At 25.9% G+C, this 17,025-nt stretch overlaps 2 protein-coding genes across 2 annotated transcripts; both read left to right on the top strand.

Annotated features, from left to right (window-relative positions):
* Positions 1-7,376: 7,376 nt before the first annotated feature.
* Positions 7,377-10,482, top strand: LOC142237898 (putative cytochrome P450 6a14). Its single transcript, XM_075309354.1, has 2 exons — positions 7,377-8,544; positions 10,006-10,482. The coding sequence occupies exons 1-2, from the start codon at positions 7,437-7,439 to the stop codon at positions 10,419-10,421; spliced, it is 1,524 nt and encodes a 507-aa protein (XP_075165469.1). The 5' UTR covers positions 7,377-7,436; the 3' UTR covers positions 10,422-10,482.
* A 3,212-nt stretch (positions 10,483-13,694) lies between these two features.
* Positions 13,695-15,725, top strand: LOC142237899 (putative cytochrome P450 6a14). The gene is made up of 2 exons (XM_075309355.1): positions 13,695-14,856; positions 15,247-15,725. The coding sequence occupies exons 1-2, from the start codon at positions 13,749-13,751 to the stop codon at positions 15,660-15,662; spliced, it is 1,524 nt and encodes a 507-aa protein (XP_075165470.1). The 5' UTR covers positions 13,695-13,748; the 3' UTR covers positions 15,663-15,725.
* Positions 15,726-17,025: the final 1,300 nt, after the last annotated feature.

The raw sequence follows: 17,025 nt of genomic DNA, 5'->3' as shown, positions 1-17,025 counted from the left end.
ATATCTGGACGAGCGAGCATATGTCTATTGATCGACTTTTAGAGGTGATCCGGTGGCAAACGGTTATATAACAATTTTGACAACATTTTCTATAGAAATTAAATTTTGATAAAATTTTGTACAGAAATAAAATTTTGACAATTTTGTATAGAAATAAAATTTTCACAAAAATTTTCTATAGAAGTAAAATTTTGACAAAATTTTGTATAGAAATAAAATTTTGAGAAAATTTTCTATAGAAGTAAAATCTTGGCAAAATTTTCTACTGAAATACATTTTTGAAAAAATTTTCTATACAAATAAAATTTTTAAAAACGTTTCTACAGAAAAAAATTTTGACAAAATTTTCTATAGAAACAAAATTTTGTGAAAATTTTCTATAGAACAAAAAAATATTGACAAAGTTGTCTATAAAAATCAAATTTTGACATAATTTTCTATAGAAATAATATTTGGATAACATTTTCTATGGAAATAAAATTTTGACATAATTTTTTATCGAAATAAAATTTTGATAAAATTTTCTATAGTAATAAAATGTTGACAAAATTTTCTACAGTAATAAAATTTCGACAAAATTTTCTATAGAAATAAAATTTTGACAAAATTTTCCATAGAAATACAATTTTGACAAAATTTCGAAAAAATTTTCTACAAAAATAAAATTTCGACAAAATTTTTGTATGGAATTAAACTTTAGGCAAAATTTTGTATAGAAATAAAGTTTTGAGAAAATTTTCTATAGAAATAAAATTTTGACAAAATTTTCTACTGAAATAAAATTTTTATAAAAATTTCTAAAGAAATAACATTTTGACAACATTTTGTATAGAAATAAAATTTTGACAAAATTTTGTATAGAAATAAAATTTTGACAAAATTTTGTATAGAAATAAAATTTGGACAAAATTTTGTATAGAAATAAAATTTTGATAAAATTTTCTATAGAAATAAAATTTTGACAAAATTTTCTATAGAAATAAATTTTGACAAAATCTTATACCAAAATAAAATTTTGACAAAATTTTGTAAAGAAATAAACTTTTGACATCATTTTCCATAGAAATAAAATTTTGACAAAATTTTCTATTGAAATACAATTTTGAAAAAAATTTCTATAAACACAAAATGTTGACAAATTTTTTTAATAAATAAAGTTTTGACAAAATTTTCTAAAGAAATAACATTTTGACAAAATTTTGTATAGAAATAAAATTTTGACAAAATTTTCTACAGAAATAAAATTTCGACAAAATTTTCTATAGAAATAAAATTTTGACAAATTTTCCATAAAAATAAAATTTTGACAAAATTTCAACAAAATTTTCTACAAAAATAAAATTTCGACAAAATTTTTGTATGGAATTAAACTTTAGGCAAAATTTTGTATAGAAATAAAGTTTTGAGAAAATTTTCTATAGAAATAAAATTTTGACAAAATTTTCTATTGAAATAAAATTTTGATAAAATTTTCTAAAGAAATAACATTTTGACAAAATTTTGTATAGAAATAAAATTTTGCCAAAATTTTGTATAGAAATAAAATTTGGACAAAATTTTTTATAAAAATAGAATTTTGACAAAATTTTTTATAGAAAAAAAATTTGACAAAATTTCGTATAGAAATAAAATGTTGGCAAATTTTTTTCATAAATAAAGTTTTGACAAAATTTTCTATAGAAATAAAATTTTGACAAAATTTTCTATAGAAATAAAAATTTGGCATAATTTTATATAGAAATAAAATATTGACAAAATTTTATATAGAAATAAAAATTTGGCAAAATTTTCTATAGAAATAAATTTTTGACAAAATTTTCTATAGGAATAAAATGCTAACAAAATATTCCATAGAAATAAAATTGTGACAAAATTTTGTATAGAAATAAAATTTTGACAACATTTTCTATTGAAATACAATTTTGAAAAAAAATTATATAGAAATAAAATGTTGACAAAATATTCCATAGAAATAAAATTGTGACAAAATTTTGTATAGAAATAAAATTGTGACAAAATTTTGTATAGAAATAAAATTTTGACAAAATTTCCCATAGAAATAAAATTTTGATAAAATTTGCTATAGAAATAAAAATTTGACAAATTTTTTTATAGAAAAAAAAATTGACAAAATTTTGTATAGAAATAAATTTTTGACAAATTTTTTTAATAAATAAAGTTTTGACAAAATTTTCTATAGAAATAAAATTTTGACAAAATTTTCTATAGAAATAAAATTTTGACAAAATTTTCTATAGAAATAAAATTTTGACAAAATTTTCTATAGAAACAAAATTTTGACAAAATTTTCTATAGAAATAAAATTTTGACAAAATCTGTTATAGAAGTAAAATTATGACAAAATTTTCTATAGAAATAAAATTTTGAAAAAAAATTCTACAGAAATAAAATTTTGACAAAATTTTTTATAGAAATAAAATTTTGACAAAATTTTTTATAGAAATAAAATTTTCTATAGAAACAAAATTTTCTATAGAAATAAAATTTTGACAATATTTCCTATAGAAATACAATTTTGACCACATTAAGTATATAAATAAAATTTTTAATATTAAAAATATTTTTATGCCACAAAGACAAGGACTCTCTGCAATTGACAATAGTCTCAATTTTTTTTGAAATATACGACTTTCATCCATTCAATAACTCGGTAGGCGGTTATATTTAATTCAATTCGTCACTGGACTTAATTTCTTCTTACGTCTTTTATGCGAAAAATACTTCTTAATAAATAAAGAAAAGAAATTGTTTGTTTCTCCTATAACATATGACAATATGTTCATGTACTCGTACATAAGATACAATTTCAAACGAGTTAAGAATACGCAGCGAAGCAGACCGGGTTCGGCAAGCCATAATAAGAATAATAAAAACTACACGCGATGAATATTTATAACCTTGAACTTGTGCGAGGCAAAAATGTTAATTAATGCTGGTGTGGGGTTTGTTTACAAAACAAATCAGCAGAATAACAGAGAGTAAATACTTACGCTCTCGCTGGAGCATTATTTGATAATATCTCAATCTCACCATGAATCTTTGAAAAATCTTGGAATTTATGTTATTTAGATACGTTTTATATTTTTCTCTCGCTCTCTCTCTCTCGTTTAAAAGCTTTCATTGTCTCTACCATTGTTGCCAGGTTGTGGGGTTTCCTACCCCAAATTTAGGGATATTTTACACGTTTAGGGGGATTTTTAGGGGTAACATTTATTTGGGGTTAAAAAATATCTTAGACCTAAATAAAGTGGAGCCATTTTCAACAAAATTTGGAACAATTCTGGCATGAATTTTGAGAAAAAAATAAGGGAAGTCAACCCAAGTTCCTAAATACAAGCAAGTATGCAATGACATTATTTTTTAAACGCATCTGTTGAAGGGGCATTTTTAATATTTGATACAATTAAAAACAAAGTTAGGTTAGGTGGCAGCCCGATGTATCAGGCTCACTTAAACTATTCAGTCCATTGTGATACCACATTGGTGAACTTCTCTCTTATCACTGAGTGCTGCCCGATCCCATGACAAGGGACATGAGACCTCCTTTTTATAGCCGAGTCCGAACGGCATTCCACATTGCAGTGAAACCACTTAAAGAAGCTTTGAAACCCTCAGAAATTTCACCAGCATTACCGAACCCGAATTTGTGACAAGTGGTGTAATGATTTTTATTTACTTCAAAAGAAAATTTTTAGCATCAAAAAAAAAAATTTTTGTCTAAAATTTTGTTACTCAGAAAAAATCTTCATTCAGTTTATATATTTGTGTTAAATTTAATTTTTAAAGTGTATCATTACAAGATTTTCTAAAGAAATTTTGCGGGTTTTTTAAAAACGTCTAGACCAATTTAGGGGGAAGAATCAAGAATTACCTGGCAACACTAGTCTTTACTTTTTACTCAATATTTTACTCAATATTTTCTACTCACTCACTATAAACTGAACTTGAATGAAATGAGTAATCAAACTTAAATTAATTTTTAAGATGCTTACTATCCTACACTTGCCGACAATGGACAGTTAAGAAGATAAATACGCGGATCAGTGTTGCCAACTATTGCAAAAATTGCTAAATTTATTTAAAAAATGACCAGATGTATTTGTTAAATGAAATTTAGTAAAATCGTGCATTACAATTGAATAAATTGATATTATGCTATTCAGTCTTTCTAAAGTCTTTCTAAATTGTAAGATAGTTCATATGGAGTATATGTTAAATACCATAAGCCCATTTATGTCTTGACCGGTTTATATAGAGGAGTCTATAGACAATTAATAATTGGTAGGCCATTTTTTGGTATATATGGCTACTATATATTATTTTAAAACAGTATGGAGCCATTTTTGCACGGTTAACCGGATCGGATGAAATATGTCCTTCCAAGAGGTTTCGGAAGCACAGTTGCAATTCGTGTCAAAAATGGTCTCCCAAAATTTGAAGGAAATTTTACCAAAAATCTTCCAAATATAAAAAATCTTATTTTGAATATTATGATCAAATTGTTGTGGTTAACCTCCTATTAGCGACAATGTTTTAGGTGTATTAATATCCCTTGTGTTGGATTTTGAATGTTTTAACGCTTTAGCTTGCACCAACAAGTGAAAGTTACTACTTCTTTAAAAAGGGAGAACTTATTTACAATGGCCTCTGATAGACTCCACATAAAAATATTGGATTTATAGAAAATTTTGTAAAATATTATTTCTATAGAAAATTTTGTCAAAAATGAAAAAATGTTATTTCAATCGAAAAATGTGTAAAAATTTTATTTCTACAGAAAATTTTGCAAACATTTTATTTCTATAAAAAATCTCGTCAAAATTTTATTTCTATAGAAAATTTTGTCAAAATTTTGTTTGTATAGAAAATGTTGTCAAAATTATATTTCTATAGAAAATTTTGTCAAAATTTTATAGCTATAGAACATTTTCTCAAATTTTTATTTCTAAAGAAAATGTTGTCAAAATTTTGTTTCTATAGAAATTTTGGTCAAAATTTTATTTCTATAGAAATTTTTATCAATATTTTATTTCTATAAAAAATTTCTTCAAAATTTTATTTCTGTAGAAACTTTGTAAAAAAATTTTGTCAATATTTTATTTCTATAAAAAAACTCGTCAAAATGTTATCCCTATAGAAAATTTTATCAAAATTTTATTTCTACAGGAAATTTTGTGAAAATTTTAGTTATATAGAAAATTCTGTCAAAATTTTAGTTCTATAGAAAATTTTGTCAAAATTTTATTTCTATAAAAAATTTTGTCAAAATTTTATTTTTGTAGAGAATTTTGTCAAAATTTTATATACATAAAATTTTTTTTCAAAATTTTATTTCTATAGAAAATTTTGTAAAAATTTTATTTCTATAGAAAATTTTGTCAAAATTTTATTTCTATAGAAAATTTTGCCAAACTTTATTTTTATAAAAATTTTTTCAAAATGTTATTTCTACAGAAATTTTGATCAAAATTTTATTTCTATAGATATTTTTATCAATATTTTATTTCTATAAAAAAATTTCGTCAAAATTTTATTTCTATAGAAACTTTTGTAAAAAAAATTGTCAATATTTTATTTCTATAAAAAATCTCGTCAACATCTTATTTCTATAGAAAATTTGTCAAAATTTTATTTCTACACGAAAATTTTGTCAAAATTTTAGTTCTATAGAAAATTTTGCAAAATTTTATTTCTATAGAAAATTTTGTTAAAATTTTATTTATATAGAAAATTTTGCGAAAATTTTATTTATATAGAAAATTTTGTCAAAATTTTATTTCTACAGGAAATTTTGTCAAAATTTTGGTTTTGTTCTTTAAGCATTGTTGTTGTTTTTTTTTATTATTTCAGCTTAAAACCATACATTGACTAAACTACAAGAGTAGCTTAGCTTCTTTTCCTCTGTTGGTTAAGCTACTCTTGTAGTTTAGTCAATGTATGGTTTTAAGCTGAAATAAAAAAAAAAAAAAACAAAATTTTATTTCTATAAAAAATTTTGTCAAAATCTTATTTCTATAGAAAATTTTGTCAAAATTTTATTTCTATAGAAAATTTTGTCGAAATTTTATTTCTAAGAAAATTTTGCAAAAAAATTTTGTCAAAATTTTATTTCTATAGAAAATTTTGTCAAAATTTTATTTCTATAGAAAATTTTTTCAAAATTTTATTTTTATAGAAAATTTTGTCAAAATTTTATGTATATAGAAATTTTTTTCACAATTTCAATTCTATATAAAATTTTGTCAAAATTTTATTTCTATAAAAAATTTTGCGAAAATTTTATTTCTATAGAAAATTTTGTCAAAATTTTATTTCTATAGAAAATTTTGTCAAAATTTTATTTCTATAAAAAATTTTGTGAAAATTTTATTTCTATAGAAAATTTTGTCAAAATTTTATTTCTGTAGAAAATTTTGTCCAAATTTTATTTCTACAGGAAATTTTGTCAACATGTTAGTTCTATAGAAAATTTTGCGAAAATTTTATTTCTATAGAAAATTTTGGTCAAAATTTTATTTCTATAGAAAATTTTGGTCAAAAGTTTATTTCTACAGAAATTTTTATCAATATTTTATTTCTATAAAAAATTTTGTCAAAATTTTATTTCTATAGAAAATTTTGCAAAAAAAAATGTCAACGTTTTATTTCTATAGAAAATTTTGTCAAAATTTTATTTGTAAAGAAAATTTTATCAAAATTTTATTTGTATAGAAAATTTTGTCAAAATTTTATTCCTATAAAATTTTTTGTCGAAATTTTATTTCTACAGGAAATTTTGTCAAAATTTTAGTTCTATAGAAAATTTTGTCAAAATTTTATTTCTATAGAAAATGTTGTCAAAATTTTATTTCTATCGAGAATTTTGTCAACATTTTATTCCTATGGAAAATTTTGTCAAATTTTTATTTATATAGAAAATTGAAGGACGTCTTAGTAGGTATAGTTTGCAAAATCTACCAAAACATCTGAAATTCTACCAAACAGAAAGAAATCTACCATTTTTGGTAGAATTCTACCAAAAATGGTAGAAGTTTCGAGTCGATAACTGGTTTCGTTCGTGATTTCAACAGACGGACACGCGGCCGAATGCACAGGCTTCTTTACAACGACTCAGAATTTCACCACGACCCAGAATATACCGATAGACTATATGGGGTCTGAGACTAATGTTATAAATACTATAAATTTGTGCAAGTCACGCCTCTTTTCCATTTTTTGTATTATTAAATATGCAAAGAGAGTAAAATAATTAATGTATTACCTCAGACTGGGGTAAAAACGGACTCAATGGTTGACCACAATAGTTGGCAGTGGTAATAAAAGCTTTAAGCTTTGCACTTAAGTACCCATATTCTCTATTGAATTCATGCAGTTTGAAAATCGTACTACAAGCGGTTAGAATATTCGAAAAAAAAATGTTAACGCTAATAGGTACATTGGTGATCGCAACGTTCGGTTTAGTGGTCTACTATCTTTTCAATTTCTACACGTACTGGAAACGTCACGGTGTTCTACAGGAAACCCCCTTACCTTTGTTGGGAAATTTCAAGGGAGTTGGTTCTGCCTATCATGTTCGAGATGTTTATCAACGCCTCTACAATAAATTCAAAGGCAAGGCTTCGTTTGCAGGTGTCTATATGTTCTTGAGGAAAACTGCTTTAATCTTGGATTTGGATTTGATCAAGAGTGTAATGATAAAGGATTTCACCTATTTCCATGATCGTGGGGGCTTCAATAATGTGGAAAATGAGCCGCTAACTGGTCACCTCTTGCTATTGGAGGGTGAACAATGGCGGGCGATGAGAACTAAATTAACTCCGGTATTTACATCGGCCCGCATGAAATATATGTTCTCCACAGTGGTTAAGGTGGGTGACAATTTTTCCCATGTTATGGGTGAGTCCCTGCAGGAGACCCCAGATCAAATTTTGGAAATTAAAGAGCTATGTGCTCGCTTCACCACCGATGTCATTGGCACATGTGCCTTTGGCATTGAATGCAATAGCTTGAAGGATCCAAACGCAGAATTTCGTAGAAGAGGAAGAGATCTATTTCTACGTCCCCGTCACAATGGTGCCGTCCAACTATTCATGTTTACCAATGCCAGTTTGGCGAAAAAATTAAAAATGAAATTGGTCCAAGAGGATTTACATGAATTTTTTGTCAGTGTTGTGAGACAAACGGTGAACTATCGCCTGGAGAATAATGTGAAATGTAATGATTTTATGGATTTGCTGATTGAAATGAAAGCTCAGGATGAAGAGAAAGCCAGGGCTTCCAAAGGCATTGATCTATCACATGGTCTTACCATTGAACAAATGGCTGCTCAGACATTTGTCTTTTTCTTGGCCGGGTTTGAGACTTCATCGACCACTATGTCTTTTGTCTTGTATGAATTGGCTCGTCATCAGGATATCCAAGATAAGCTGAGAGGAGAAATTCTAAGTGGTTTGAAGCAAACCCAAGGAGAGTTAACCTATGAGGGCATGAATGCCATGGAATATCTAGAGCAGGTTATAGCAGGTATGATGAGTGAAGGGTGGGACTATTAAATAGTTGGCAGCAAAAAAATTTCGAAATGTAGCAATTACGGCTTCTAATGAGAATCAAAAATTCGATTTTTCTACTTTTTACAAAAATTGGAATAAAACTATTCGAGTTTTCCATTTTGGCAAATTTCGATTTCTAGACTTATCAACTTTATCCCCAATATGGAAAATTCGATTTATCAACTGTTTCAAAATTTTTAAAAATTTGGAAAGATAAACTTTTTTAATTTGGCAAATTTGGATTTTCCAACTTATCGAAATTTTCCCAATATAGAAAAGTCGATTTATCGAATTTTTTTTAATGTTATAAAACTATTCGAATTTTTAGAATTTTACAAATTTCGATTTTCCGACTTATCAAGTTTTTTTTTTTTAAATTTTGAAAAACTTTGAAAATTTTGAGTTTTCTCATTTTGCAAATTTCCCGACTTTTTGTGGATTATCAACTTTTTAAAATTTTTCAAACACTTGGACAAATCGGCTTGTAATGAGAATCAAAAAATAGAATTTTCGACTTTTAATAAAAATTAGAAAAAAAATTCGAGTTTTCTCAACTTATGGACTTTTTCCCAATAGGGAAAAGTCGATTTATCGGCTGTTTCAAAATTTGTAAAAACTTGGAAAAAATAACTTTTAGAATTTTGGAAACTTGGATTTTCCGTCATATCGAACTTTTCCAATATAGGAAAGTCGATTTATCGTTTTTTGGATAAAATAAACAATTCGAGTTTTCGAATTTTGGAAATTTAGATTTTCCGACTTATCAACTTTTTTTAAATTTTGAAAATTTTGAAAAATTTTAGTTTCCTATTTTTGCAAATTTCCCGACTTTTTGTCTTTTTCCAAGTATGGAAAAGTTCATCTATCAAATTTTTAAAAATTGTGAAAAACTTGAGAATTTGCAAATTTCGATTTCCCAACTAATCGTCTCTTTCTTAATACGGATGTGGCTTTGAAATTTTAATCGCTTACGGAACTTTATCACATTGTAGAAAAACACTCTTGCATACAGTAAGGCCAGGTTCATATAGGACTTCCTAATAGTGACACATATATATTTAAAAATATATACAGTCCCACACATAAGTATTGGCACAGCACCCTAAACCACATAGTAGTAGTAGAGTAACTGCGAAAAAATGTGCCTTTTTTAATTTTTCATAATTTAAATATTGAAAAAACAACCATTTTTCTAAAATAAAAAGTGATCTAGATTCTTAATGCAGTTACAATCCAAATAAGAATATTTTTAAATTAAAAGAGCTTCATATCACTTTTAACATGTGTTTTTTTAAACAAAATGGTTTGGCTTTCCAATACTTATGTGCTTCACTGCAAATTTTTAATTTTTAAATATAAATATTTACAACATTATTTTAATATGAAATACCATTATTAACATTCCCATATATTTTTTTACTTACTTTTCTTACAGAAACTTTACGACTTTATCCCGTTTTATCGATTTTGCTACGTATTGCTAATAATGACTACCCCGTCCCCAATACTTCCAAAGTTATTGAAAAAGGAACAATGACAGTTATACCAGTCCATGCTATCCACCATGATCCTCAGTATTATGAGAATCCTGAAGAATTTAAACCTAGCCGTTTCACCCATAGTGTATGTGAGAAACGTCATCCTTCTTCATATTTGCCTTTTGGTGATGGACCACGCAACTGTATTGGTCTACGATTTGGTAAAATGCAAACTAAAGTTGGTTTGATAACTCTATTGCGAAGTTATCGTTTTGAATGTTGCTCCAAAACCGAAATACCGCTTGTTATGGATAAAAAGAATATTTTAACATCACCCAAGAATGGTGTATATTTAAAAGTTATACCATTGTAATTGAAGAGATATGTAAATAATATAAAGGAATATTTAAATTTGTAGAAAATACAAAACGAAATGTGAAGTCTTTAATTAATGATGGGCGAGTGAGTAATTTTTATTGAAACTCAAACTTGTGCCACCGTTGTGATATAGTGCGAGTGATAAGCGCTCTTACTCAAATCGGAATTATCACGAACCATAATCGTTCTCATGAAACAAATTACACTCACGAAAAATATACCTACATAATTAGAAATTGCTCACACGGTCAAAATGTCACTCATAAAAATCCGAAACAGTAACCTTCTCGCAAATTTGGATTGTATTTTTATTGTTTTTCCATATATGAAATATGGGAAAAATCTCATACTATTTGTATACCCTCCACTATAGGATGGGGGGTATATTAACTTTGTCATATACCCCACTTGTCCGTTTGTAACATATCGAAATATTGCTCTAAGACCCCATAAAGTATATAGATTCTGGGTCGTGGTGAAATTCGGAGTCGATCTAGCAACGCCCGTCCGTCCTTAATTTTCCAATTCAATAAATTTTCTGCAGGCTTAGTTTTCTTTCCAGTCCACCTGAAATATGTCCGAGATATGTGTATTTATCTCTAAGAAACGCAAAACAAAATATATTGATGTTTGTAGAAATTTGAACGCAATCCCAAAATAAAATCAAAAAAGTCACTAACTCTACGTTTTTGGTAACATTTTGTACAACACATTGTCTAGTTGAGTACATTATTGATAAAAGCCAAAATATTGAAAAAGTTAGTATAACTTTTTAAATAGTTTGTAGAATTCTACAAAAAATGGTAAATTTTTTACCGTTGGGTAGATTGGTAGAATTCTTGGATTTTTGGTGTTTCTGTAGATTTTGCGAAACATTCCATATTATTACTATAGAAATAAAATCTAGACAAAATTTTCTATAAAAATAAAATTTTAACAAAATTTTCTATAAAAATAAAATTTTAACAAAATTTTCAATAGAAATAAAATTTTGACAAAATTTTCTATAGAAATGAATTTTTTCACAAAATTGTCCATAGAAATAATTTTTTTTTTTATAAAATTTTCTAAAGAAATAAATTTGGACAACATTTTTAACAAAATTTTCTACAAAAATAAAATTTTAACAAAATTTCTATAGAAATAATATTTTAACAAAATTTTCTAGCGAAATAAAGGGAGCCACCGTGGTGCAATGGTTAGCATGCCCTCCTTGCATACACAAGGTCGTGGGTTCGATTCCTGCTACGACCGAACACCAAAAAGTTTTTCAGCGGTGGATTATCCCACCTCAGTAATGCTGGTGACATTTCTGAGGGTTTCAAAGCTTCTCTAAGAGGTTTCACTGGAATGTGGAACGCCGTTCGGACTCGGCTATAAAAAGGAGGCCCCTTGTCATTGAACTTAACATGGAATCGGGACTCACTTAGACTATTCAGTCACAATGGACTGAATAGTCAAAGTGAGCCTGATACATCGGGATGCCACATAACCTAACCTAACCTAGCGAAATAAAATTTTGACAAAATTTTCTATAGAAATAAAATTTTGACAAAACTTTTTAAAGAAATAAAAATGTTGGCAAAATTTTCTATAGAAATAAAATTTTGAAAAAATTGTTTATAGAAATAAAATTTTGACAAAATTTTCAACAGGAATAAAGTTTTAACAAAATTTTCTATAAAAATAAAATTTTAACAAAATTTTCCCCAGAAATAAAATTTAGACAAAATTTTCTCCAGAAATAAAATATGGACAAAATTTTCTATAAAAATAAAATTTTGACAAAATTTTCTATAGAAATAAAATTTTGACAAAATTTTCTATAGAAATAAAGTTTTGACAAAATTTTATATAGAAATAAAATTCTAACAAAATTTTCCATAGAAATAAAATTTTGACAAAACTTTCTATAGAAATACAATTTTGACAAAATTTTCGATAAAAATAAAATTTTAACAAAATTTTCTACAGAAATAAAATTTGGACATTTTCTATAAAAATAAAATTTTAACAAAACTTCCTATAGAAATAAAATTTTGACTAAAATTCTTATAGAAATAAAAATAACATTTTGACAAAATTTTCGATAAAAATAAAATTTTGTCAAAAATTTCTATAGAAATAAAATTTTGTCAAAATTTTCGATAGAAATAAAATTTTGTCAAAATTTTCTATAGAAATAAAATTTGGACAACATATTCTATAAAAATAAAATTTTAATCAAATTTTCTATAGAAATAAATTTTTTAACAAAATTTCTATAGAAATAAAATTTTGACAAAATTTTCTATAAAAATAAAATTTTAACAAAATTTTCTATAAAAATAAAATTTTGACAAAAATTCCTATAGACATAAAATTTTGACAAAATTTTATATAGAAATAAAATTTTGACAAAATTTGGGATTTTTTAATTTGGTAGTTTCCATAGAAATAAAATTTTAACAAACTTTTCCATAGAAATAAAATTTTGACGTAATTTTCTAAAGAAATAAAATTTTGACAAAATTTTTTATAGAAATAAAATTTTGACAAAATTTTCGATAAAAATAAAATTTTAACAAAATTTTCTACAGAAATAAAATTTGGACAACATTTTCTATAAAAATAAAATTTTAACAAAACTTCCTATAGAAATAAAATTTTGACTAAAATTCTTATAGAAATAAAATTTTGACAAAATTTTGTATAGAAATAACATTTTGTCAAAATTTTCTATAGAAATAAAATTTTGTCAAAACTTTCTATAGAAATAAAATTTTGTCAAAATTTTTTATAGAAATAAAATTTTGACAAAATTTTCTATAGAAATAAAATTTTAACAAAATTGTCCATAGAAATACAATTTTGACAAAACTTTCTATAGAAATAAAATTTTGACAAAATTTTCCATAAAAATAAAATTTTGTCAAAATTTTCTATAGAAATAAAATTTTGTCAAAACTTTCTATAGAAATAAAATTTGGTCAAAATTTTTTATAGAAATAAAATTTTGACAAAATTTTTTAATGTGGTAAAATTTTCTTCAAATTTTAGTAGATTATTTTTGGCACCAGTGGCAACCGTGGTTAGAATACAATGTGAAGTACGAATATGCCGCAATCTGATTAATGAGTACCAATATAACCGAAATTGTCCAGTGTAGAGCACCTACAGTGTACTATCGATCGATTAACAATTTCATCAGTATCTACTCTCTAGACATCATTATGGTCGCAGAGAAGCTTTCTGCTTGGAAAAAAAATTTAAACACCCACAGAACTTCACTGCCAAAATCAGTCTGAGTTCACTTGTTAACAATATCGGATCGCGTATAACAATGGTAGCTTTACTAGGAACATTGCTACTAGCGGCAATCGTTTTAGTGGTGACGTATTTCTATAATCTCTATACTTATTGGACACGAAGAGGTATTCTACAGGAAACTCCATTACCTTTGCTGGGTAATTTCAAGGGAGCAGGATCTAAATTCCATATGCGTGATATTATACAACGTCTGTATGATAAATTCAAGGACCATGTGCCCTTTGCAGGAGGCTATGTTTTTATTCGTAAAATGGCCCTAATTATGGATTTAGACTTGATCAAGAATATATTGGTTAAGGATTTTTCAAATTTCCATGATCGTGGAGGATTCAGCAATGTGGAAGATGATCCCTTGACGGGCCATTTAGTAGCACTTGAAGGAGAACAATGGCGGGCCATGAGAACGAAATTGACCCCGGTATTTACATCGGCCCGTATGAAATATATGTTCCCCACTGTGGTCAAAGTGGGAGAAAATTTTACCCAAGCTATGGGTGAAGAATTGCAAAAGTCCTCAGATCAGGTTTTGGAAATCAGAGATTTATGTGCCCGTTTTACCACCGACGTTATAGGAAATTGTGCCTTTGGCATTGAGTGTAATAGCCTAAAAGATCCCAATGCAGAATTTCGTCAAAAAGGCCGTGATATATTCACACGACCTCGACATGGCAGTCTCATTCAATTGTTCACCATTACCAATGGCAAATTGGCCAAAACGCTTCATATGAAATTGTTTCCCGACGATTTAACTGAATTCTTTATGAATGTTATCAGGCAAACGGTTGACTATCGTCTCAAGAACAATGTGAAGTGTAATGATTTTATGGATTTACTGATCGAAATGAAAGCTCAAGATGAGAATATGGCTAAAGCCACAAAGGGTATTGATTTATCTCATGGTCTTACGCTAGAGCAAATGGCTGCCCAAACTTTTGTATTTTTCTTGGCTGGATTTGAGACATCATCAACAACAATGTCTTTTGCTTTATACGAATTGGCTCGCCATCAAGATATTCAAGATCAATTGAGAAATGAAATTGCCAATACACTTAAGGAATCTCATGGGGAGCTGACCTATGAAGGAATACATGGAATGCAATATCTGGAGCAAGTTGTATCGGGTAAGAGTTGAATATACAATTAAAATTTTATATTATCTGATTATCACTCGGTGGCACAAAAAGTGGCACAATTTTTCAAAAAAAAAATAAATAAATAAATAAATAAAATAAGAATTAAATTAGTTTATTATTTTTCTTTTGTCTGTGATGTCTTCAAAACTGCATCAGCGTTGCAAATTTCAAAACAAAGTAGCATAAAAAGTATAACCCGTAACAAAAGGTAGCGCAAAAAGTGGCACACTTTTTTTAAACAAAAAATATAAGAAATAAATTAACTTATTATTATGAATGATTTATATAGAATTATGAAATGTTTTTATTTTAATAATTTGAATTTAATACAAACATTTCCAATCTAGTAAAAATTATCTTCCTCCTTTTTGTTTGCAGAGACCTTACGCAAATATCCCCTGCTAGCCAACTTGGTACGCATTACGAAAAATGACTATAAAGTTCCCAATACCCGACATGTGATTGAAAAGGGCATAATGACTGTAATCCCAGTATATGCCCTACACCATGATCCCCAGTACTATGATAATCCTGAAGAATTTAGACCTGCCCGTTTCACACCCAGTGAATGTCAGCGACGTCATCCCTCGACATATTTACCATTTGGTGATGGACCTCGTAATTGTATCGGATTAAGATTTGGCAAAATGCAAACCAAAGTTGGTTTGGTTGCCTTACTCAGAAAATATCGTTTCGGATGCTGCAATACAACTGAAATTCCTCTTGAGCTAGATAAGAAAATCCTACTAACAGCTCCAAAAAATGGTATATATCTGAAAGTGGTACCTTTGTAATATACAAGAAAAAAAATTTTATTATTTTTATAATATAAAAAATAAATTTACTTTTATACTTTCTACGAGTCCCTACCACGCTTGCCACAGTTGGCAGAATTCTACCAAAAGTGGTAGAATTTTTTTTACTGTTTGGTATGTTTTCAAAATATTCCTCTCTAACTAAGAGATCCCTCAATTTCAATAAAAGTTTCAATGAATTAAATTTGGCAACATTTTCTATAGAAATAAAATTTTGACAAAAATTGCTGTAGAAACAAAAATTTTTAAAAAAATCTATAGAGATACTTAAATTTCAAAAAAAAAGCAATCAATTAAATTTTTACAATATTTTCTATAGAAATAACTTTTTTGTTAAAATTCTCCTTAGAAATAAAATTTTGACAAAATTTGTTATAAAAAAGTAAAACGTTGACAAAAATTCCATAAAAATAAATAAAATTTTGACAAAATTTTCTTAGAAATAAAATTTTGACAAAATGTTCTATAGAAATAAAATTTTGACAAAATGTTCTATAGAACTAAAATTTTGACAAAATTTTCTATAGAAATAAAATTTTGACAAAATGTTCTATAGAAATAAAATTTTGACAACATTTTCTATAGAAATAACATTTTGACAAAGCTTTCTATAGAAATAAAATTTTGACAAAATTTTCTTTAGAAATAAAATTTTGACAAATATTTTTATAGAATAAACTTTTGACAAAATTTTTTTTAGAAATAAATTTTTGACAAAATTTTCTATATAAATAAAATTTTGACAAAATTTTTTTAGAAATAAATTTTTGACAAAATTTTCTTTAGAAATAAAATTTTGACAAAATTTTTATAGAAATAATATTTTGACAAAATTTTCATTAGAAATAAAATTTTGACAAAATTTTCTCTAGAAATAAAAATTTGACAAAATTTTCTATAGAAATAAAAATTTGACAAAATTTTCTATAGAAATGAAATTTTTACAAAATTTTCTATAGAAATAAAATTTTTACAAAATGTTCTATGGAAATAAAGATTTCACAAAATGTTCTATGGAAATAAAATTTTGACAAAATTTTCTCTAGAAATAAAATTTTGACCAAAATTTCTATAGAAATAAAATTTTGACAAAATTTTCTCTAGAAATAAAATTTGACAAAGTTTTCTATAGAAATAAAATTTTGACCAAAATTTCTATAGAAAAAAAATTTTGACAAAATTTTTATAGAAATAAAGTTTTGGCAAAATTTTCTATAAAAAAAAAATTTTGACAAAATTTTCTATAGAAATAAAATTTTGGCAAAATTTTCTTTAGAAATAAAATCTTGACAAAATTTTCTTTAGAAATAAAATCTTGACAAAATATTCTACAGAAATAAAA

This window comes from Haematobia irritans, chromosome 5 (genome assembly GCF_050003625.1).
Source record: "Haematobia irritans isolate KBUSLIRL chromosome 5, ASM5000362v1, whole genome shotgun sequence".
NCBI classification, from domain to species: Eukaryota; Metazoa; Arthropoda; class Insecta; order Diptera; family Muscidae; genus Haematobia; species Haematobia irritans.
Note: the sequence above shows the minus strand (reverse complement) of the source record. Positions and strands in the feature narration are given on the sequence as shown.

What these genes read in the sequence shown, in the direction of transcription:
- LOC142237898 (XM_075309354.1), top strand. Translation starts at nt 7,437, where the DNA reads ATGTTAACGCTAATAGGTACATTGGTGATCGCAACGTTCGGTTTAGTG. An exon ending in TCTAGAGCAGGTTATAGCAG is followed by an intron (nt 8,545 to 10,005) that starts GTATGATGAGTG and finishes CTTTTCTTACAG; the next exon opens with AAACTTTACGACTTTATCCC.
- LOC142237899 (XM_075309355.1), top strand. Translation starts at nt 13,749, where the DNA reads ATGGTAGCTTTACTAGGAACATTGCTACTAGCGGCAATCGTTTTAGTG. An exon ending in TCTGGAGCAAGTTGTATCGG is followed by an intron (nt 14,857 to 15,246) that starts GTAAGAGTTGAA and finishes TTTTGTTTGCAG; the next exon opens with AGACCTTACGCAAATATCCC.